The 24,457-nt window shown below is 37.7% G+C and overlaps 1 protein-coding gene across 3 annotated transcripts in view; it reads right to left on the reverse strand.

The window, feature by feature from the left end:
- Window positions 1-24,457, reverse strand: part of MBNL2 (muscleblind like splicing regulator 2) — a 78,374-nt gene that overhangs the window by 48,977 nt on the left and 4,940 nt on the right. For all 3 annotated transcript variants that reach the window (XM_088136439.1, XM_088136438.1, XM_007428391.4), the window contains exon 2: window positions 10,963-11,663. In XM_088136439.1, the coding sequence (XP_087992565.1) occupies window positions 10,963-11,136 (174 nt within the window). In that variant the 5' untranslated portion in view covers window positions 11,137-11,663. The remainder of the gene's footprint in view (window positions 1-10,962; window positions 11,664-24,457) is intronic.

Consider the following 24,457-nt stretch of genomic DNA (forward strand, 5'->3'; position numbering starts at 1 on the left):
TTGAACACCTTGCCTCTCCTGCAGAGAGTCTGAGGTGTGAGACCCTGCAGAAGCAGGAGTCCTGGTGAGTAAAACATGATGAGGAAACTGTAGACTAGAAAGGGAGACATTCCTTTGGAGGAACTGAGGTACTGAGTTGTTGTAGGCAAATGCTGCCATTGGCACAGTTCAGTCCAATTATATTGTCGATAAGAGACATAGTATCTTAAATACTGTAGTAGTAGTAGATGATAATTTTATTGATAAATCAGAAGACTATATCAAACTCAAAACACAATATCACATCAAAATCAATAAAAATATTTTAATATCTGGTTCAATTTCTCAGTTTGGCTGTCTGATTCCAGATAATGGACTCATATAAATGGATCTTAATGTGTAACAATTGGAAGAGGATCTTTCAAAACTTGGAGTAAAATGAGATATGAGATCCAAAGTCACATGATTGACTATGGCTCTGTATCTAAAAACATGGTATAAAAAAAGCTGTGCCATTTCCTGAGCTGATAGAGGTGCTTGCAAGGAATAAAATGAGCCATCTTTGTAAACAAATCCACCAATACAAGAATGCTATACAAGGGGAAGATCAGCAATAAAATCCATGGAAATGCTAAGGTCACAGAGGGGAACACAGAGGCTGGAGGAACAGACTTTGCCTGGCTGTAAACATGACAGGATAAAGCATAATTCTTGACATCTGCCATCACTCTCAGCCACCAGAACTCTTTGAAAACCTGATGCAGTGTCTTAAACACTCCCCAATGTCTTGCAGTACTATCGTCACTGGAGTCATAATAGTTCTTCCGTTAAAGGAAGGGGAATACATAAATGACCACTGGAAATAGCTGCCCATCCTCAGACATGAAAGGTGAAGAATCATCCTGGAAGTCATGCATCCAAGCCCTGGCATAAGTGTCTTGTCACTGCTTCCTTTAATTTGATCTAGCACATTAACAATCTTCCTCCCTGCCTCCAATCTTCTCTGGAGAGTGTAATCCCTGGGGAGGGGCAAAGTTGCTTGATTGTGGTATTGTGGTGGGGAGGGAAGGTCATATTCCAGTTTATTTGACAGGGCATTTGGGAGCTTGTTCTGTGAACCAAGAGTGTATGAGATATAGAATTAAAACAGCAGAAAAACTGTGCCCACTTGATCTGACAAGGTGTGAGAGCTTGTGCTTTCTGCAGAACTTCCAAATTCCTGTAGTCTGTGCATACCCATACTAGGTGGACACTTCCAGGAAGTGTCTCCATTGCTGAAACACTGTCTTTACTGCAAGCAACTCCTTACTGAAAATGTCATAGTTTCATTCAGCTGGTAGGAGCAACCTGGAATAAAATGCACATTGTAGGAAATCTGTCCCCCTCCCTTTCTCTACTTGGAAGAGAATTGCTGATGCATTGGTTTGCACCACAAATTGGCAGGTGGGGTCTGGGTGTCAGAGTACAGGATGTGAGTAGAGTAGGGTAGGGTAGGGTAGGGTAGGGTAGGGTATATTTCAACTCCTGAAATGCTGATTGCTCTTGAATAGACTATATTAATTTATGTTCTTTCTTAAGGAGTTGACACAGCAGATTATAAAATTAGGGATGAACTTCCTAGAGAAATTAGCAAAACACAAAAAATGCTGTGCAATCTTCACATTTTGAGGTGGTTGCCATGAAAATATGGATCCATTGCAGGGTCCATTTGTATGCCTTCTGTAGAAATTCTGGATCATAAATAGTCCAATTGGGTTAGATCAAACAGACATTTCTCCAATTTTGCAAAAAGCTTGTGTTTGCTGAGTCTAAGACATTCCTGACATGAGCTGCATACAAGGAAGGATCCTCAGAATAGAATGGTATGTCATTAAAATACACCACTATATATTTGCCTAAAATGTCAGAAAACATTTCATTCATGAATGTGGAAAAGACTGCTCTCACTTAACCAAGGCAAAAGGCATTATTGTGTACTCAAATTTGCCATACCTGGTGTCAAATGTATTCAAGTATTCATGTCCCTCTTTCATCGTGATCAAATTTTAAGTGCCTCTCAGGTCCAAGGCACTGTGAAAACATGTGCCTTCTGGAGGCAGCCCAGGGGATCGGAAATAAGAGGCAAAGGATTGTAGTTCCTAATGGCCATCTGGTTAAGAAGTTTATAATCAGGAACAGCCCTAAGAGAACCATTGTTTTAGGTGAAGGTAGGTGCAGATGCTGGAGATTTGGAAAGATGAATAAATCATTTTGTCAAGTTGTCATCCAGAAATTCCTTTAATGTGGCCATTAGTAGTAATTGAGTAGGGAATATTGGAATATTGCCTCTTAGCTGGAATCTGGGCTCCTGGCTTCAAGTTGATGGTACAGTCACATGCCCAATGGGAAGCAATGCAGTTGCCTCTTCCTCCTCCCCAAACACACCCACAAAATCTGAGTATTTCTCTGGAGAGGCAGGAGAGTCATTGTGCTGAACAGGCCTGGCAGGGAGGAAGATAGTGAAAAGATTGCAACCAGTGTTGTTGACATTTTGGGGATGGGAAAGAAATAATTCCTTGCTCCCAGCCCACATTTGTAATTGTAATAATAGCCAATAAATTCCCAGCACATGAGGAAGGAAGCAGTCACAAAGAGCGGCAAGAATCTGGTGTGATCTTGTATTGTCAGTTGCAGGGGTAGCACATTGTAATACAGGCCTGGCTCATAGTGTCTGCCCATCCATTGTTTCTACCAGCACTGGTCTTTCTAGGGTTTGACTGGATAAATTAAACTGTTATATTGTGGTCTCATCTACGAAATTGGCTGTCACCCCCAAGTCTATAAGAGTTGTATTTTCCAGGCTTGGAGTGAGTCAGACGCTTGCTACATGGCCTGTAGCTGCGGTGTTTCTTAGCTGAGTCAGAGGTATGAATATTAGCTGTGCAAGAACTGGCTAAATGTCTGAGAGCTCTGCAGCAAAAGCAAATTTCTTCCTTTGTTTTTATTCTGGGGACAAAGATATGTTGACTACTCCAATTTGCTTAATTCCAAGGAGTCCCCTGGAGAGGGTCAGGGATGAAGAGAGACTGTAAAATCCCTTCCCCTTGCCATTTCTCCCACACATCAATTCTTCTATCTGTTACCATGCAACATTGGAATAACTTCCAAATTACCTGGGGTGCCTTGTCTCACCAATTTATCTCTCAGGTCATTTGCAAGTCCTTCTCTAAATTGGTAAAGCAGAGCCAAATTGATGGCTGGTGTGGGTCTTCCGGGCTGTGGCTGTGTTCTGGAAGTTTTGTTTCCTAACATTTCGCCAGCATCTGTGACCGGCATCTTCAGAGAGCAGGAGCACAGACAGGAGCAGTTCTCTCTGTGCCCAGAACTGCTCCTGTCTGTGCTCCTGCTCTCTGAAGATGCCGGTCACAGATGCTGGCAAAACGTTAGGAAACAAAACTTCCAGAACATGGCCACACAGCCTGGAAGACCCACACCAGCCATCGTATTCCGGCCGTGAAAGCCTTCAACAATACACAGAGCCAAATCATTCAACTCCATATTCCTGGTAAATAATTTAAAATCTGATACATATGCCCATACTCTATGCTGACTTTGATTTTGCAAATCTCAAGATTGGTGGTAGATCTCATAGAGGATTCATCAAAGAATGCTCTAAATCTTTGCATGAAACGCTGATAACTGTCAAGTATTGAATTGTTGCCATCAGTGATGGGTACAGCTCATTTGGCTGCCCATTCTTTCAGCAAACTCGGCACAAAAGTCATCTTGGTATAATCTGTTGGAAATTCTGCTGGCCAACCCACCATAAACAGTTCTAACAGAGTTGTGAAGATCAGGAATTGGTTCTGGTCTCCTCCAAGTTTTTCTGGTAAACTCCCATGAGAACACAGAAATACTAGCTGGACTGCAGACTGCTGTGACACTGCTGGCTGAGATAAACTCTTTCCCAAATACTGTATTAGTTGCATCACGGCATTTTGCAGTTAGTTATTTGTAAATCCACCTGTTGTTGGTGTTGCAGTAAAACTGTAGCAAGGTTCTGAAGACAGTGGAGTGTGCTGAGAGTTGGATGCCATCTCCACTAACAAAAGTAAGATCCTCTGCCTCGCTTGAAAGAAAGTAAGAAAGTTGAAAGATTGATGTCAGGCCTACAAGGTAGATCAGATCAGGATATTAACTCCACAGGAAGACTAGAACTATAATTTACTGAGATAGGCTATGGTAACAGAATCTTGCAAGTCTGCCTGTTTTCCCTTCCCTCCCTCTTTTCCCCAGGGATTCAGGGACCATGCAGCAGCACGAAGAATTGTGGGTGCACCATGGTTACACTTCTGCTCTATGAGCTGCACTGGTTCCTATTCAAGGTGCTGGACACCTATAAAACCCTTCATGACATGTGGCCAGCTTATTTGCAGAACCATTTCTCCTTGGTTGTTTCTATCCATCCCACCAGGTCTGACAATTTAAAAATGCCATATAATGGGACCTAGGAAATGGGCCTCTTCTACTGCAGTGCCTGCCCCCTACAACATCATACCTGCCTCCTTTAAGATTTGATTGGCCCTTTCACTAAGTGATGAAGACCTGGATGAACTCCAGGGCATGAGGGTCAGGAGGTTAGATGGTCCAACAAATTATTGTTACTGTTGAGCATTTATTGGGTTTGTTCTCTGTGATGTGACCACTGTAGGTTTTACAAAACATTTTGTTGATGTACTATTTTTCAGTGAGTTGTTAGCTGCCCAAAGTCACATTTGTGAGATGGGCATCCTTGTAAACTAATTTGATAAGTACAATTTTATTTTCCTAGCCTTTCAATTCATGATGATTTTAACTGCTACTTTGTAATTACTGTAATGTGTTTTATTGTTATGTAAACAAGGAACTGAAAATGTACACCAAAACAGCAGCCTTCCTCAATTGTGGCACCTTCCAGATGTGCGGAACTCAACCTCCCGAATTTTCTGTAAAGATCATGCTTAATAAGGGAAGCTGGGAAGTTGAAATCCACAATCTGGAGCTGCCCAGGTTGGGGAAGGCAGCATAACAGTAATGGAAGAAAGTTATGGATTGTCAATGAATAGTAGTGCTGAGCAAATCTGAGGTTAGATGTTATTAAAGGGGCAGGTTAATGTAACACATGATGCCACACTGGACATAGATATTTATACACGATATAATAATAAAGAGTAAATATGCAAAATTATTAAAATATGTGGACTGCCATTATCCTAATTGAACTAGAACATCTCTAGGGGTAAAGATATTAGTACAACAAAGCACAAATTAAGATCATTAATACTGCATAATGATAACTGTTTGGTGTACTCTGTAATGGCTTTTCCTTTTTCTAAGGGTCATTTCTAAGTTTCTTTGCCTCTTAAATATATATACTGTTTCAGAACAAGCACATACTCTTAATGGAAAGTTATTGTATGATTTTACTCATTTCAATTTATGCTTTTAGCTGACACATCTTTATATGTGGCGTAAAACACAATTCATTTGTAAGTGACTTTACATGCTCATCATAGAACTAAGTCTTATTAAGCACTCTTCATCAAATAAAATATGAATGGAACAAGCAAACAGCATAGTTAGGGCAAGGTAAACATAAAGGAAGCTTAGAAAGAGTGTTCTCCTAGATACAAATGTAGTAGAAAATTCTTTCTGAGAACTGCTACCAGAACAGGGTCTATATAAAGATTCTGCCTGTCTGCATCCTTCTGCCACATTATCAACAGAAATAAGCTAGAATTCAGTTTCACATTAGGAAATTCTAGGTTTATTGTTACATACAGACCAGGAATTATACAAACCTGAAAATATCCAGTCATTACATAACCAAGTAGGAGTCTGTAAAAGTAAAATTGAATTCTTGCTTATTTTCTCCTGACCATGTGGGAGGAGGGAAAGGAACACAGTTGGATATGAGCTCATTACTTTGTGAGAGAAAGTTTATGCGTGTGCACACAGTGTTGGATTATGGTTTAAGTATTTAATTATTTAAATTAAGTATTTAAACTGTTTGATGCTTCTCATGAACTATTTGACTACCCACTTAAAGAAGTGCTTCCCAATCATTTTCCTTCATTACCCAAAACTGCTTATCAGAAAGTCCTTTTTACCCAATGTAAGTAAAACACTTTAAGTCAATTTAATGGGTTCATGTGTTGTTACCCAAAGAAAAACCACTTTTACCCACTTTTGGGTAATTTACCCAGGTTTGGGAAGCACTGACTTAAAGAATAGCATCACAACTGAAAGTTTCAGGGTTGGGGAGCTAAATATGATTGCTGAATGAGTTATGAGTTCTTAGTATGTTTATAAAAAGGGTAATTATTTCTAATTAAGCACAACTCCTAGTGATTTCATGGATATAACTTGTAGTTTTCTTGGTAATAATACATAACTGGTTTTCCATTGCCTTCTTCCAGGATATTTTTTGACTTAGGATAGTCTACAGCCCTAGCAATCCCTGGAAGTCTTCCATATAAGCATTGATCGGTCCTGGCCCTTTTTAGCTAAGCTAAGTTGGCCAAGTGCATCTTATGTAAGGTAAACTGGATTAATAAATGTACAGGGTTGAATTATAAAGAGACAGAAGATCAATTTCTGCATTCCTAGTATTCATTATATGTGCATTAATACTCAACCTGCAAAATATTAGTTGACAATTGCTGTTCCTGTCCTGTTTTGTGTTGGAATTTTCTAAATGATTGAAGAAGCTCATCAGCTTGGTGAACTAGAAGATCCCTTGAACTGGCTGACTACAAAGATTGTAAGCAAGCACTAATTATACAGTTCTCTTTGGGTTATGAGAGATTATTGATCTGTGTGTCTGTGCGCACATGTATATGTTGTAAAACTAGACTAACTGCTTATTTGGGTAAATCACTTTGTACATCTCTAACTACAAAAATTTTATGTGGTTTAAATTCTTGCAAACTTTACAAAACCCTTTTGGAATGATATAGAAAGAAGTTGCACTACAATTATGTTTATATTTAAAAGAAGAGGGAATGCTCATGTTTATTAAAAAAACATACATATGCATTGAAGGGAAATGCATTTATCTTGGTATTTTGAAAATGTAAATGTCTAATATTTATTTTTATTGTCTAAAACATTTTAGGAGATGATTAAAAAACTAAAAAAACATTTTAATATATTTTAACTTATTTTAATATAGATAGCAGTTTAGTGTAGCAGTTAAAGACACCAGGATAGAAACCAGGAGTTCTAGTTCTGCTTTAGGCACAAAGCCAGCTGGGTAACTTTCATCCAATCATGCTCTCTCAGCCCTAGGAAGAAGAGGGCAATGGCAAACCACTTCCAAAAATCTTGTGAAGAAAACTGCAGGGAGTCGTCCAGCCAGTCACCAGGAGACAAAACTGACTTGATATCACCAAAAGAAGAAACAAGAACCACCACCTTTAACATAAATTATTTTATTTGGTAACGTGAAGTCAGAAATTATACAAGAGAATATAGAGAGTATTATTAAGAGCAACCATAAACAAAATCCAAAAGATTCTGAGTAAGCAAGGGATGGATATTGAAGTTATATGAGGAGGTACAGATACTAAGGCAAACATACACTGTGTGCACAATTATTAGGCAAGTGAGTATTTTGACCAGATCATCATTTTTATGCATATTTTCCACCTCCAAGCTGTATAAACCTGAATGCTTATTGGATATAAACATATCAGGTGATGTGTATTTGTGTAATGAGGGAGGGTGAGGCCTAAGGAGATCAACACCCTATATCAAGGTGTGCATAATTATAAGGCAGCTTCTTTTCTTCAGGCAAAATGGGCCAAAAAAGAGATTTAACTGACTCTGAAAAGTCAAAAATTGTAAAAAGTCTTTCAGACGGATGCAGCACTCTTGAAATTGCTAAGATATTGGGGCGTGACCACAGAACCATCAAATGTTTTGTTGCAAATAGTCAACAGGGTTGCAAGAAATGTGTTGAGAAAAAAAGATGCAAATTAACTGCCAAAGATTTGAGAAGAATCAAATGTGAAGCTTCCAGGAACCCATTATCCTCCAGTGCTGTCATATTCCAGAATTGCAACCTACCTGGAGTGCCCAGAAGTACAAGGTGTTCAGTGCTCAGAGACATGGCTGAGGTAAGGAAGGCTGAAACTTGACCACCGCTGAACAAGACACCGCTGAAACGACAAGACTGGGCCAAAAAATATCTGAAGACAGATTTTTCAAAAGTTTTATGGACTGATGAGATGAGTGACTCTTGACAGACCAGATGGATGGGCCCGTGGCTGGATCAGTAACGGGCACAGAACTCCACTTCGACTCAGATCCCAGCAAGGTGGAGGTGGGGTACTGGTATGGGCTGGTTGGACCTTTTTGGGTTGAAGATGGACTCAGAATCAACTCCCAAACCTACTGCCAGTTTTTAGAAGTACACTTCAAGCAGTGGTACAGGAAAAAGTCTGCATCTTTCAAGAAGACCATGATGTTTATGCAGGACAATGCTCCATCACATGCACTGAAGTACTCCACTGCGTGGCTAGCCAGTAAAGGCCTGAAAGATGAAAGAATAATGACATGGCCCCCTTCCTCACCTGACCTAAAACCTATTGAGAACTTGTGGGCCCTTCTCAAATGGGAGATTTATGGTGAAGGAAAACAGTACATCCCTCTGAACAGTGTCTGGGAGGCTGTGGTTGCTGCTGCCCAAAAAGTTGATCGTCAGCAGATCAAGAAACTGACCGACTCCATGAATGGAAGGCTTATGACTGTTACTGCAAAGAAGGGTAGCTATATTGGTCACAGATTTTTTTGTCTGAAATGTCAGAAATGTTTATTTATAAATTTTGAGTTTGATTATTATTCTCACTTTAACAGATGAAAATAAATGAGTGAGATGGGGGAATTTTTGTTTTTCATTTAGTTGCATAATAATTCTGCACACTAATAGTTGCCCAATAATTGTGCACACATAGATATGCTCCTAAGAAAGCCAAAACCTCACTTTTACTTTCTTAAATATTCAGGTTTGAGGATTATTAACATTTTGGATTGACCGAGAGCACTGTAGTTGTTCAATAATGAAATTCATCCTCAAAAATACAACTTGCCTAATAATTGTGCACACAGTGTATGCAGGATAAGCAAAAGCCAACAAGGAAATATAAAATTCTTTTCCCCAAAAAGTTATTTGTATATTGTACATTGGACTATATAACGCTGTATATTGGAGTAACAAAGTACCAGATAATGAACCACCTTTATAATTTAGTAATCTTGGGAAATTCACTTTTATGAAATTATTTATTGAATTTCCCAGAAGATAATGGTAAACCATTTCTGTATTGTTGCCAAGAAAACTATATGTACATGTCACCAGGATGTGACTTGAAAGAGACTTTATATAAGTATCTATTTAACCAACTTTTCAAAAACAGAGGAAAAATCTTTGTGTGTGGAACATACAGTAACAACTGTTCCAGTAAAGGGGGCCAGTTTGGTCTAGGGGTTAAGGCTCCAGGCTAGAAACCAGGAGACAGTGAGTTCTACTCCCGCCTTAGGCATGAAAGCCGGCTGGGTGACCTTGGGCCAGTCCCTCTCAGCTCATGACATCAGGCTCAGGCAACAAGCCGATCAGTCAATCCCTGTGGCAGCCAATGAATCAGCATTTGGTTGATCCGGGGAAAAAAAAAAAAGAGCGACCCTGCACCTGTGGGAAAAACACTAGGAAGAAAAAAAAAACTGCTCCAGTAACAACTTTTGCATAAACCTGCTATTCTACTCCATTCTAGAATAGATTGGATGGAAAATCTACATACCCAGTAACCAGGGTTTTTGGTTTATGTTGAGTTGCAATTTTCCTATATCAGACACCTGCCTCTGTTACTCCAAAGAATTACTTTCTGGGAGGTGGCAGGTACCTCTTCTTGCCCTATTGTCATCAACAAGTGATAATTAATGTCATATCTCAAGCAGGGAACAGTTAGTAAATTCACAATGCAGTTTCTAGACCCAGATCCAAAACTGAAAAATGGAAGGGCTCCAATTAATTGCAAATGAAATAATAGCTGTAACTTTTGGATGAGGATATCCTCTGACATATATCTGGCAATGATTTCATATTTATATACCAGGGCCATGAACCAACAATTTTTGGTTTTATTGTACAGGCAGATGTTCCATAATCCATCATAGTTCAGTGAAATGAATCTAAGACTTCCTTATGTCAATAATATACATAATGATACATTTAGGCAGGACTTTAATTGTAGCCGATGAGACATATTCTCTTTTGGCTGGAAGAAAGGTTTAAGATCTGAGCACACAGAGTACCTAACTGTTCAGTGAGACTGAACAAGCATTGAAGCACACCATACGCTACGTGTGTTCTATGAATATGGGGCAAGGGAGGGTGTCTCTGAGTCAGTCTTGACCTCTGACAACTACTTGGAAAGTCCATGCAGTCTTCTTGGTAACATCTTCAGAAGTGATTTGCCACTATCTTCTAGTAGGGAATGACTGGCTCAAAGTCATCCAGCTGGCTTCCATGCCTAAAGCAGTACTAGAATTCAGGTTTCCCTGCTCTAGTCCTTAACCACTAGGCCAAAGTTTAGTAAAATTCAACTAATCAGACAAAGTAAAATAATGTATTGACTGAGTTACTGTAACAATGAGATACCCCAACAATTAATAACATTATTAGCTTACCATCCTCAGTAAATGGCCTCATCTGTACAACTTAAGTTAGATTTGGAAGCTGAACTAGGCCAGGCCCAGTTACTATTTGGATAGGATAGCATCAAGGAATTCCAGAACTGAAGGCTAGTCTGGGAAGCTGGGAAACATTCTGGGAAAAGTCAATAGCAAACCAATTCCATACTGTTGTTGAGAAAACTGCCTGGATGCAATCCATTCAGGCATCAGAAGCTTAGCCCAGCACAAGGGCATGCTTACATTACCTCCTTGTAAGGCATGCATTCTTACCTTTAGGGAATCGAAGCAGGCAATCACTCTTCCATTTTCAACCTGGCAGCTTTTGGATGGATGTGCAAATTTACATTCCTCATCAGAACGTGAACAAGTCCCTCTCTGAAACTGCCTGCACACTTCCAACGTCAGCCATTTTGTGTCTCTTACCGGAGCAACAATCGAGGCCATGATGTAAAACTGCTTTCGATTTTGTGAGTTATTATTAATGAAATTGCCTCTGTGTAAAAACTCCAACAAGTCAAGAAGTTCCTTTCAATAAAACCAGTTGTAGCTTAAGAAACTCCAATGCATACAAAGATGAATAAGCAGCTATTATCAGCAAACATCGCAATTATCAACCAATATATGCCACTCGTACACTTTTGTCTGCAAAATATTCATGCTCAGTAGCATTTCTGGCCAGCGTTCATGCTACTGGTAAAAAACTTTGTTTTCATACAATGGCATTCTTTTATACATGTTAGACTGCAGTACCTTCTTTGTTGGTGTTAATTAGATAGGAAAAGCTACATATTCAGCAGTCTTCTTATTCAGTTCAATATTTTTTCTCACGTTTTGTAAACGCTGGAACCAGATTCACAGGACGCAGCTGGATTTGTAAGGTTAAAACCAAAATCTAGCTGGGAGAGATCATCATGAGAACAATGAAGTTGTCTCTATACAATGACTCCATAAGGCACTTAGAGTGCAGAAACCTGTAAAAATAAAACCAAAAAATCATTCAAATAATATTTGAACACAACTTTTTTCTAGAAAATATTCTAGAGATATAGCTACAATAGTCACATTTGCAATCAGCCACATATTTTAAAAGTCCAGGAAATAAAAAGACAAGATGTACAATACAATAATCCAGTAAAGTAATAAATGATATTCAGAATAAGGCTTTTCTCATTGTATTTATTCACCTTTGGAAGTAAGGACCAAGCTGTCAGAGGATTAAGATTTTAATATTTTTTATGCATTCTGAGGTACCAAGAATGGAATGCTGCTGGCAACGTGTTTTAAATAAAATAACTGAGCCTTTTAATTTGGTTGTATTATGAATGAATATGCTGAATATTGAGAAGATTGGCTAAGTTTCCAGTTCTTTTGCCATGTGCGGTACAATCTTACACAGGCCCACAGTATCACCGGATTCAATATTTGGAACTGCAGCACTGTTTATGATACAGCAATGCTTAAACGTTTGTGAACCTTTTTGAATTTTCAATATTTCTGCATACATATGACCTAAAACGTGATCTGTTTTCCATACATGTCCATATCTAGATAAAAAGAACCCAATTAAACAAATGAGTCAAAAACATTATACTTGTTTATTTATTTATTGAGGAAAATGATCCAAAGCTCTTGGGTGCCCAAAATTACCAGAAGAATCTCCTCTTGGTGCTGTGCTATCCATTCAGAGTGGCTAATTCTCCTTTTCTATGCAATAATTTGCACGATCAATGCAAAGATGTACATCAAAGTCACTAGCAGTTAAAATGTCACAATTTCAAAAATTAGTTGTCACTGGCAACCATGAAACTTTTCCTGGTGACAACCAATCCAAGCTATACAACTATTTTGGATGAGTCTCAGGCAGCACGGTTTTCTTCAGGAATGATAGGAGTTGGTCCAAAACACCTGGACTGCATTGTGTTGGTGAACTTTATACCTGTCTCCATTGTAACATTTCTGTTGTACTCTGGAAAACTAGCAGTGATGTGAAAATTCTTGTGTTTCCCTAAGATGTATCCTCGAAGGAAAACTGAGTCGAGAGGCCAGGCTCTCACTTCATGGTACTGACAAATAGTGAGAGGATTCCTCCTTGATTCCAAATGACAACTATGCCACCACAGACTGAGAAAATATTCCTTCTAACAAAAATCTAAGGGATCAAGGAAGGGGTAGAACCATTGTATTTGTATTTCATTGTACTTAGAAAGCACTAAAGTAACAACATATATTGAATCATTAACAACCATACAGTTTGTTTGTTTCTTACATCTGCTATTATTTTTTTGGAAGGAAGAAAAGTCCCAATCAGCACTCTTTTTTCTCTCATCCCACTCCTAACAACATGTCTTCTTAAAATTGAAAGAGAAACACCCAATTAGCAGCAAAAAATTGGGTGATGGATCCCTACAAAAATCATGTATGTTGTGTCTAGATTATTCCCCAGAAGAAACAAAAGGAATTCTCACTGTTTGATTGCTGATATCCTTTCTCCATAGTGTACAGGTGAGAAGAACCAACCACAAATGGTGGCCAGCTATGAAGGCTTTATACTGTGTCCACACCCAGAATCGTGATCCATTGATAAACACACAAACTGCACTCTGAAAAATATACAGTACTTCACATCCTCATGGTTGTATCACAAAACACTAATCTAAAATTTGGATTGAATGGTAATCTGAATCTATCCTCAATTTTTCTTCAAAATAAAATGAGATTATGTTGCTATACTTCCAAGAAAACTTTGAAATGCTATTAGTAATTAGAAATGCTGTGGATATTTTACAAACCAGAAAGGATGTACATATTTCTAGTGGCCAAGGTTTGAAACTTCTCAGTTCAACCCCTTTTAATCTTCATCAACTATAGCATAACTGTTGTAGGATTGTTCTTCCCTCTATAAATATTTCTCTGCCTTTGAAATCTAAACATATAGTTGATTTGACTAAGATATTTAATCCAAAGGAACACAACACTGAATTTAAGACAATTCCAAAAAGTAAGATTAGACAGGAAAAAAAAATTATGAACACCCTGTCATCCACTATCCATCTTTCAAACTAGTCAACTAAGACTGACAGATGCCACTAAACCAATCCTGGATTTTTTTTGCACAACAAATGTGTACATGCATGTTTATTTGTTTGTGAATATAAATATGTGTTTACATACACTGGCCAGAGGCCTCACTCTGAGCACAGCTAGGACAAAAAATTATTTTTTATTAACTAATGATTGATTAAAATGAATTATGTATTAAAATGAATTATGTATAAAGTACTCCTTTTGTAAAACTATTTCATATGTGTGTGTGTACTGTGTGTATGTGTGTGTGCATACATACATACACACATAGCACACATATACAGTCCATTCAGAAAGTATTCAGACGCCCTTCACTTTTTTCAATTTTGTTATGTTGCAGCCTGATATTACAATCGTTCAAATTCATTTTTTTTCTCATTAATCTACACTCAGTGCCTCATAATGACAAAGTGAAAACAGAATTTTAGAAATGTCTGTAAATTTATTAAAAAGGAAAAACTGAAATATCACATTGGCATAAGTATTCAGACCTTTTGCAACACTTGAAATTTAGCTCAGGTGCCTATTTCTCTTGATAGTTGCTGAGTTGTTTCTACCCCTTGATTGGAGTCCACCTGTGGTAAATTAAATTGATTGGACATGATTTGGAAAGGCACACACCTCTCTATAGAAGGCCTCACAGGTGACAATGCATACTGTATCAGAGAAAAAGCCATGAGGTCAGAGGAACTGCCTGCAGAGCTCAGAGACAGGATTATTGCAAGGCACAGATCTGGGGAAGGCTACAGAAAAATTTCTGCTGCACTCAAGGTTCCCAAGAGCACAGTGGCCTCCATAATTCTCAAATGGAAGAAGTTTGGCATAACCAGGACTCTTCCAAGAGCTGGTCACCCAGCCAAACTGAACAATCGGGGGAGAAGAGCCATAGTAAGAGAGGTGACCAAGAACGTCGATGGTCACTTTGACTGAGCTCCAGAGATCCTGTGTGGAGATGGGACAACCATCATTGCAGCCCTCCATTGATCTCTGCCATAAAGCAGAGTGACTAGACAGAAGTCTCTCCTCAGTGCAAAACACATGAAAGCCCACTTGGTGTTTGCAAAAAAGCACCTGAAGGACTCTCAGACTGTGAGGAACAAGATTCTCTGGTCTGATAAAACCAAGATTGAACTGTTTGGCCTCAATTCTAAAAGTTATGTCTGGAGGAAACCAGACACCGGTTTCCAATACCATCCCAACAGTGAAGCATGGTGGTGGCAGCATCATGCTGTGGGGGTGTTTTTCAGTAGCAGGGACTGGGAGACTGGTCAGGGTTGAGGGAAAGCTGAATGGAACAAAGGACAGAGATATCCTCAATGAAAACCTGTTCCATAGCGCTCAGGACCTCAGACTGGGCCGAAGGTTCACCTTCCAACATGACAACGATCCTAAGCACACAGCCAAGATAACACAGGAATGGCTTAGGGAATTCACTCTGTGAATGTCCTAGAGTGGCCCAGCCAGAGCCCTGACTGAACCCTATTGAACAACTCTGGAGAGACCTGAACATGGCTTTCCACCGATGGTCCCCATCCAACCTGAGCCTGAGAGGATTTGTAAAGAAGAATGGCAGAAAATCCCCCAATCCAGGTGTGCAAAGCTTGTCACATCATACTGAAAAAGACTCGAGGCTGTAATTGCTGCCAAAGGTGCTTCAACAAAGTACTGAGTAAAGGGTCTGAATACTTATGCCAATGTGATATTTCAGTTTTTCCTTTTTAATAAATTTACAGACATTTCTAAAATTCTGTTTTCACTTTGTCATTATGGGGTACTGAGTGTAGATTAATGAGAAAAAGAATGAATTTGAACGATTGTAATAGCAGGCTGCAACATAACAAAATTGAAAAAAGTGAAGGGGGTCTGAATACTTTCTGAATGCACTGTATATTAGAGCAAATTCCTGGCTAGGTGTTTTACTATAGAAATTATATAATTCTGAAGAAAAAGTTCTTCTGTAATTGAAACAGAAGCTGCATTTCTCTAGCTTCCTGGGAGATTCAAACTATTAATTCAGAGGCTGCTGGGAAGGCAGAACATGCCGCTGTTTACCACCTGTAGTCTACAGACTTCTCCTGAGTTCTACCCTTGGGAACATCTTATACCTATGTTGCGGCCACTGCACTGGTTCACTTCTGAGTATAATTTAAAGTGCTGGTGTTAACCTGTAAACCCTTCATGATTTGGCACCAAGAATAGCCTCCTCCAACTGGATTCAGACCAGCCTATTTGATCGTGTAAAGAGGGCTCTTGTTGTCCCGCATATCCATGACAGGGAAGCTGAAACTAGAGGGCACCACTTCTCCAAAGCAGCACCAACACTGTAAAATGGGCTCCCCACTGAGATGAAACCGGCCCCTTTTCTTTTAGGCAGTTTTTAAAAACTAAGCTTTTTCAAGGAGCCTTTCATCACTTGCACCTCTTGAGGTTCTTTCTCTCCTACTTCAGTTTTGTTTTTATGATTTGGATTGTATGTTGTTTTAATTCTGATGTTGTTATTTTACTGTGACATTGTAGCTACCAAGAGTTGCAAGACTGCATCAGGATAAAAATCAAGTATCTTTTCTATCTCCAGCAGAGGAAGAGGTTGAGCTAATCTGATTTGGTATGTGACCAAGAGTCATGCCTCACTTGTGAGCATAGATAGCTGATTTATACATATCAAATCACTGAGTCTTGCTCTACTACAAGTTTGAAAAGTCATAGGTGCCTGACAAATGCACTTGCTCCCGCCCCTCATACCTTCTTCAGATTTTGTGCATGAGTTCATACCAAAAGCTGGAAGTTAATATCTAAACACAATTTGTTAGAAGGAGCAAGAAATGGATGCAAGATCCTAAAATAAAGAGCTAGTTTTGTGCACATGTTCATACAAATGGAGTTGGCCCCATATATGAAGTGGGGTAAAGAACCAATGGAAAGGATAGACAGAAATATGGAGGAGAGATTTTTTTCATTACAAAAAATGAAAAAGAGATGCATTCAAAACATCTCTTGGGACTCTCAGGATGAACTTGCCCGTTGCTTCTGTTTTCCACAGCACCCTTTTTCCATGTGACCCTGACTCTGAAAGATCAGTGAAGCACTTAATGATTCTGCAATGGATGGTAAGAATTTAACAACAGTCTTTAGCTTGTATCTTCCAGAAAGATCTTGAAAGCCTTTCCCTTGCCTGTTTCCTTCTTTCCCTTTCTTTTCCTTTTTTAGATTAGGACACCAGATTTTGTAATCATGTATCAAGCCTCAGACACTCAATTTTGTAATCTGTTACCCAGCTAAGTAAAGGAACAATGAAGAGGAAAACCTTGTCTGCTTTGGGAGTCTCATGCACACAACTTACTGAAGAAGAGAAAGGGCTGTAGCTCAAATACTGTGGCATTGCTATGTTTGAGAAAATGAAATGCATGATTGAAAGAGTTATACAGGGTATCCTAGGGACCAATCTGGCAGGAGTGTCACTGTAAGATTTTGGAGACAGATTTGGTATTCATAAACAAAACCAGAGTCTCTTAGGAAGTAATCTGGTAGAGGTATCCTCATGACTACCTTGGGGTCAGATTTAGCAGAGAATTCCCTGGAGGGTGGGGATGGAGCTACTAATGCAGAAAACTTGAGAGAGATACAGGATAGATTGAAAGACTCATGGAGAAGAGGACTAATTAGTGGCAGTCCATAACATTGGATAGACTGACAAAGTCCCCAAACAGAGTTATGCGAGTGGGAAGGAAAGAAAGCATGCATGACTACTAAACCCCCAAAACTAAGTTGAACACAACATACTATTGTATGTGTCTGAGTCTGGAGCCTGTAGTTGGGCATGCAGGATACATTCACATCTTTTAACAAGACTACATACCAAGATAGAATGAAAGGTACAAGTTATTACATCTAAATTGGACCTGTAAGAGAACAGAAATACTAGAGGGGACATTAAGGGATAAGAGCATAGTCTTGTTGCACTGCCTTAAATATGGGAACACAGAATAGAAAACATATTAAGAACTTTTTATTAGCTACTAAAACTGCATCAGCCTAACATGGAAATTATGATAAATATAGGAAATGGAACAATAACTAAGGAAAGTATATTTAAAACATTTAAAACTGGATGTTAATATAAGATTCAAATTGAAGAAATAAAATTATTTAACAATATTTAGCTATGGAACAATATCATCAAGCTAGTTTCAAAACATATCAATATATCAGTGCCATTCACAAATAGCCATGAAATTATTCTATATTTAACTATCACATTAATAAATAGCATTTAATAATTGAAAAAACAGATTTAAGAACTTCATCTCAAAGGTACTTTTTTTTTTTTTTAATCTGCGCTCAGTCGTTACCGACTCTGCAGTGACTGCACACAAAGTGCTTAATTTAGAGCTGGTGATAATTCAACACAACACAGTACAGAAGATATATTCATTTTCCAACAACAGATATATCCCTTTTCAGCAGAAATGAACTATTCATGGTTGCTAACAAATCACTCTTGGATAAGTAAATAGTACACATATTTGTATTATGCACAACATGTTTTGAATCTGAAACATATTTAATTAAAACACTTTGCTTCAAGTCCAAAGTTATTTTGAGTTCAAAAGTTTGTTTTGGCCATTTTTTAGAGCTAGACTGAGCTCTGTCACTACTTCATTTAAACATCAAACGGGGTTGTTTTGAGTTTAAAACATATCCAGAATGATTGAAACAACCCATTTTGAACTTAGCCCAATCCAATCCTGGGGCTGTTCAGAGTTAAAAACTATCCTCCTCTAACTCAATGATGAATGGGCTACAGTATTTACACAAAACTCTAATCCTGCCCATGACTTGACAGAGTTAAGTTGTGCAAACAGAGCCTACAAGTAGCCTTAGACTGCATTTATATTACTGTAAGGTAAATGGGGTTGAATAATTTTCAAGAGTTCTGTTTTTTCCAAATTGTTATACTGTACTTTAGATCTTAGACCTGATTCATATACATTCTTCACATTTGCATCTACCATGCTTTCTAAAGAAAAAAAATCTCACTGTTTTGTGGTCAGCAGAAACATAGAGTGAAAGATTAGTAATGGAATATATTACTAATAATCTATTAGTAATAGTTTGGAAGTTACCACTAAGGCAGGTATTTATCCAGCAGCTCTATTTCTATCAACACTTCTGCTATAGGAAATAAAAGACAGAGCAGTTGATACTATTCATAAATTACCAGGTAACATTTCTCAGTTAACAGATAGATAAAAATCTGTCATACCGTAAACTCTGGATTGGCTAAAGGTGAGCATGTGTAAACAGACATTTTTTTTCCATAAAGGAATCCAATATCTCTGAAAATCACAGTGAAACTGCAGCAAAAAGAAAGATGTTCAGTTCTTAAATTTATGCCTTAAGTTTTATCTTGTATAAACCTCTGAGAAGTTGAATCTTAAGTACAAATACTCAAAATACACACTATGCATTCATCTTTGTTTGTATATAAAGTTACATAAAGAAAATGTTAAGTACAGACTATCAATGTTTTCTGGGGGGGGGGGAACAAACTGACCCAAATTTTAAGTGAGAAAAATAAAGAATATTGTTAAACATTCATGTAGAGATGAATTACTTAAAAGAAAATCAGAGATATTTTTTGTGAATGCTATTTTTTTTAAAATGAAAGGGTTATTTCCTTGGGCTCTACACAGAACAGTTTAAATTGCTTTGAACTGAATTCATTTAACTCTCACACACTCCTAAACAGATTCTTTGTTCATAGGAGAAATCTCCAAGTAACACATATGGTATGCAGCATACTGCAGTAAACTCTTTAAACTTTCAATAATAATTTCTTTAAAAAACAGCCTCCCACCTACCTTTTGTAGCTCTATCTACTCGACACTTCCAACAAGCAAACAGAATCCTCTAATGCAACAGTAGTCCTATATTTTCAATTACATCATCATGATGATGAATAAGTCTCCTGTGAAATAATTATCATGCTTATTTTCTCCCTCCCCTCTAAAAGCTTTATGCCTTATCTGGGGATTTTCTTTTAGATGATGAAGCAAAGACAGCTTGAACTCTGCTGGGGAAAGACTGCAGCCCTTCCTTCCAGCAAAATCCCTCCCAGAATACCGTAGCCAATGAGGTGAAAGCTTAGTCGCTCTGCTGGTCTTAAACTGGTTGGAAAACAGTGATTGACAAGGTAGCGCAACTTACTAATGTGCAAAAACAGTGCATCTGTGCCAATAAAAAAGGAATATCCCTTTCCCTGGAAAATGGTGCTTTGAAGAAGGTAAAATGACACCAGCCAGAAACAGAAATGTAAGAAAGAGGGGGGGAGGGAAGGCCCAGATGCTAAAGCACTGATTCACTGGGTTTAACAGGCAGTTACACAACACAGAGAACACGTACACATTAATGGAAATAAATTAGATTTTAACACTGGAGTAGCCCTTTTATATAACATTCAATTAGTTTTTTGCTGATAAGTATTCCTTTTGGCACTTAAAAGTCTACTTTGCAGTAAATGATTATGAAGAACAGGATGCTGTGGTTCTCTGCTGAGATTTGTTCATGCATATTAATCCAAGTCCAATAACTTTAACTTTTACAACAATACTGCTGAGATGGATCACATGACTTTAGACTGCCTGTTAATAATTTCCACTTCATTTTGGCATGTTTGTTAGAACATATCACATTTTTCCTTTTTGTTTTTACTATATATTAAAAAGGATTCTGATGATATTTTAAAACTTTATTTGGCACTAGAGATATTAAAAAGCACAGACATTTACAAAATATGTATTTCATACCAATGTTCAGCCTATTTTCATTAATTTCTAGCACTTCTTAAAAACTAAACATCTACTGATTATTCTATTATTTATATATGTTTTTCCTACAATGTTTAAATATAACATGCCTATTTAGGGCTTATTGTATCACTTGTTACTGTGTTCCCACCTTAAAATATCAGGAACTTTTGTGTCATCAGTTTTCAGCAGTCATGACCACAGAAAATTCCCAACAGACACAAAAAAGGGATGCGAGAGTGGCAGGTAGCCTTATGGCCACAGTTTGCCCAGCCCTGGCCTACTTCAAGGATGGGGAATCTGTGGCTCTCCAGATTTGTGCAGGCCAGGACTCCTGGGAATGATTTAGCTCTTTCTGAAGAGCCAGAGCGTCCACATCCCTGCCCTAATCTAAGGGACGCTTAGTGATCGACAAGCCTTGTCCAAACAGACCAATAAGCAGCTACCATAATCCTCATGTACGACACTAAAAATAAACACTAACAATCTGTTCTGTTTGAGTTTCGATTTTTCATCTACAAGAAAAATAGAGGGGGGCAATATTCAAAATACAGTACATTTTGATTCCATTCATGATTATATACACATATCACAAATGTATTTTGTTTGATTTTAAAATACTTTTCATTACAAAATATATAAATATAAAATAATCAACACCTTAAATCAATAAAAACAATGGGAAAAGTGAGGAAGCAAGTTACTGGGGCAAGTGAAAATAGGTAATTATTTTTAAGAAATGTTCAGTGATAACTATTTGAACCATTCATTTTTATAAATGCACCTAAAACATAAAAATAAATCATACTATGTATTTGTGTCATGTGACATTGCCTTGATTTTTGTTTTGTTTTGTTTTACTATGACAGAAGCAATTAATGAAAAAGGAAGTTTTTTCCCTACTCCATGATATTAATTATATCTATATCTATAGATATTCATATTTATTCAACAATGAATTGGCCCACAACATATCACTGGTCAAAATGCTAATGTTGGACTTGCCTAGTTAAGTGCCAATCATTAGAAGGCATTGGCTAACCTCAGAAAGTTACCTGGCATTGGATCTTGTTACTACTTTGCTGGAAAACCATCAACTTAATCTAAGTGTAGATGAGATTGTAAAGCTAACTGACATCCTAGAAGAAGGCAATGGTAAACTATTTCCATACTGTTGCCAAGAGCACTACATTGACATGTCTATGAAATCACCAAGCATTGAGCTCAACTCTAATGAGGCTTTACCCTTTTAAAGCAATGGACATTTTCAAGAGGGAACGTAATAATAAACAAAGCAAGATCTCACAAAAGACAAAAGGTGGCATGACGTATTTAAAAGAATGACGAAACCAGAAAAAATCCTGAAAATGGCATAAATTAAAATTCCTATCCAAGATATCCACAATATATATGCTAAGAAAATCTCTTGTAGTTGCAAATTCAGAAGGAATCTGGTAGTACCTTTTCCCATTACCAGACTTTTCATTTTTTGCCACCATACACTAACAGAGCTCTCCTACAATATCCAATGGTCACTGAAAGCTAGACGACATATTTTACATTCCTTCTGGAATATACTTGGTCTTAGACATTGTTTCTATAGTGAAGGATCACAACAATACAAACTCACTCCTCCATATACTCTCTGAAGCCAATCTGCTCTTAAGAAGTTATTGATTAGTGTTATCAATGCTTCAGAGGAGAAGGATATAATCTTGTTGTCTTCTGGGCTCAATGTATGTTGGGCTGCATAAATCTAGGAAATTCTATGAAAATCAATTTTCAAGTCCAATGAATTCAGAGATTGAACAAAAAATTAATAAATGCATGAGATAGAATATTTAGCTATAGAAGGATGAATGAAAGCTGAAGACATCTGACATAAATGCAGTAGAGACAATAAAAGGCAGCCTGAACCTTAGGATGGAACAATACCAAATCAAAGAAGGATTGACTACTAATGAAAAAAAACTGACCTAAACAAGGCTATATTTTTCCTTCCTCTGGAGCAATCAATCAATGCATAGTAACATAAGTGAACAACTGATCAGCTGCTGACAGACTTACAAGAGAAAAATTAAATCAGTGTTTATTTCAAAGACAATACCAGATTGAGGAAGAACAATCAGAGCTTTCATTAAAAACACACTGTTAAGCAGGAATGAGTTGGCAAACTTCATATATGGCACCAACTACCCATTTTGGGTGGAAAATTACTGAATGCCTTGATGCAAATTGAGGCATTAGCTCTAGATGAGTTTTCTGTCTTTTCAAGCAACCTTGTAATTTAGCAAAGAAACAGATGTTAGAAGTCCTGATACACTACTTTTCAACTAGGGCTCCCTAAACGTATTTCCAACCAAAACTTCCAGTGTTCCTAGCCAGTACTTGGAGAAGACATCCCTTTTGGGTGAACAACATGGAGACTATAGTAGGGGAATCTCTCAGGTTGATTCAACATTGTAGACTTGCTCTGATATCCATATTATCTGGTGATGATTACTGACCATCTTTTTGAATGATCCCATCTTATCGGGACATGCTGAAAGAGCTATAATCAGTGAGGAACACTTAGTTCCTCAAGGTCCTTTAATCAGGGATCCTCTTTTCCACCTTTTTGGTATCTTGGCTACCAGGAGCTTGGGTCTTCTGTGTAGCTCTCAGCATATGGAAAATACTTCCCAAGATGTGTTTGTCCCTTTTCCAGGTTCCTTGGCCCAAGTCTCAACTTTAAATTTCCAATTACCAACTTTACATAGTTTTATTAGACTCCTATGCTCAAAATAAGCATGGCTAGATCAGGATCTTTACTGCAGACCAGACAGAAGCTAGTGTTAATGGCTGGCAATCCTCTCAGAGTGAAGATATGGCTCTCTCTTAACCCACAGCAGATTAAACTTATTTTCCACATTTTAAAGGACTCTTTGCCCTGTAATCCGTGACTCTGAAACGGAGTGGTTGTCAGTTGTTGACATGACCAACATCTTTACCCTGAGATGTTAACAGGGCAGTTAACATTTAACTGTTAATTATTTTAATGATAATCATTTTAATGTTTGATTTAAATTACATTGATTTTATGGTTAGGTTTGGTATTTTGTATTCTTTTAATTGTTGTGGGCCATCTTGAGTGTTTACACAAACAGAATAGTATACATTTTGTAATAAATTTTAAATATAGTACTTATTTATACTTAACTACAATTAGCAATCTATTTTAAAGAATAATTATTACTGTTATTAGATATTTATCTCACTCTTTTACTATATAACTCAAAGCAGCGAACATACATTCTAAGCATCCTTCTTTATTAGTAAGACTTACAGATAGCCCCCAGTTTAAGAACAAGTTCTGTTCCCAAGGTCTGTCCTTAAGTTAAATTTGTATGTAAGCCGGAACAGTATTATTGTATAATACTGTATAAGTAGTATTGTGTAATGAACTCAAACCATTGTGTATTTAACTTGAATCATTGTGTATTTAACTCAAATTTTGCTACAAAAGGCTCCGTTCTTAACTATGGGTCGTCCTTAAACCAGGCGTTCTTAACCCAGGGACTATCTGTACTAAAACTGTGATTTGACTTCACAGATGGCTACTAGTAAATTGAGGAAAACTTACAATTTTCAGTCATAAACTAAGGCATCAGAAGTTTCCCTGACTCTTCACATTCTCCTGTTTTAAAGGAATAACTGCAGATATAAAGTTTTATGGCTTAGGCCACTATAAATTGGAGGAAATGCAACAAATATTTGCACTAATCTTCAACAAGACCCCTACTCCAGTCCAAAAGCCTACAGCCCCCTAACTTGTCACTAGACAAGTGATAGTGATAGTTTCCTATCTTTCTGCTATCTTTTATTCACCACACCAG

Source organism: Python bivittatus, unplaced genomic scaffold (genome assembly GCF_059951505.1).
Source record: "Python bivittatus isolate LINGU-HERP-01145 unplaced genomic scaffold, Pbiv_v1 ctg000060_np1212, whole genome shotgun sequence".
Lineage (NCBI taxonomy): Eukaryota > Metazoa > Chordata > Lepidosauria > Squamata > Pythonidae > Python > Python bivittatus.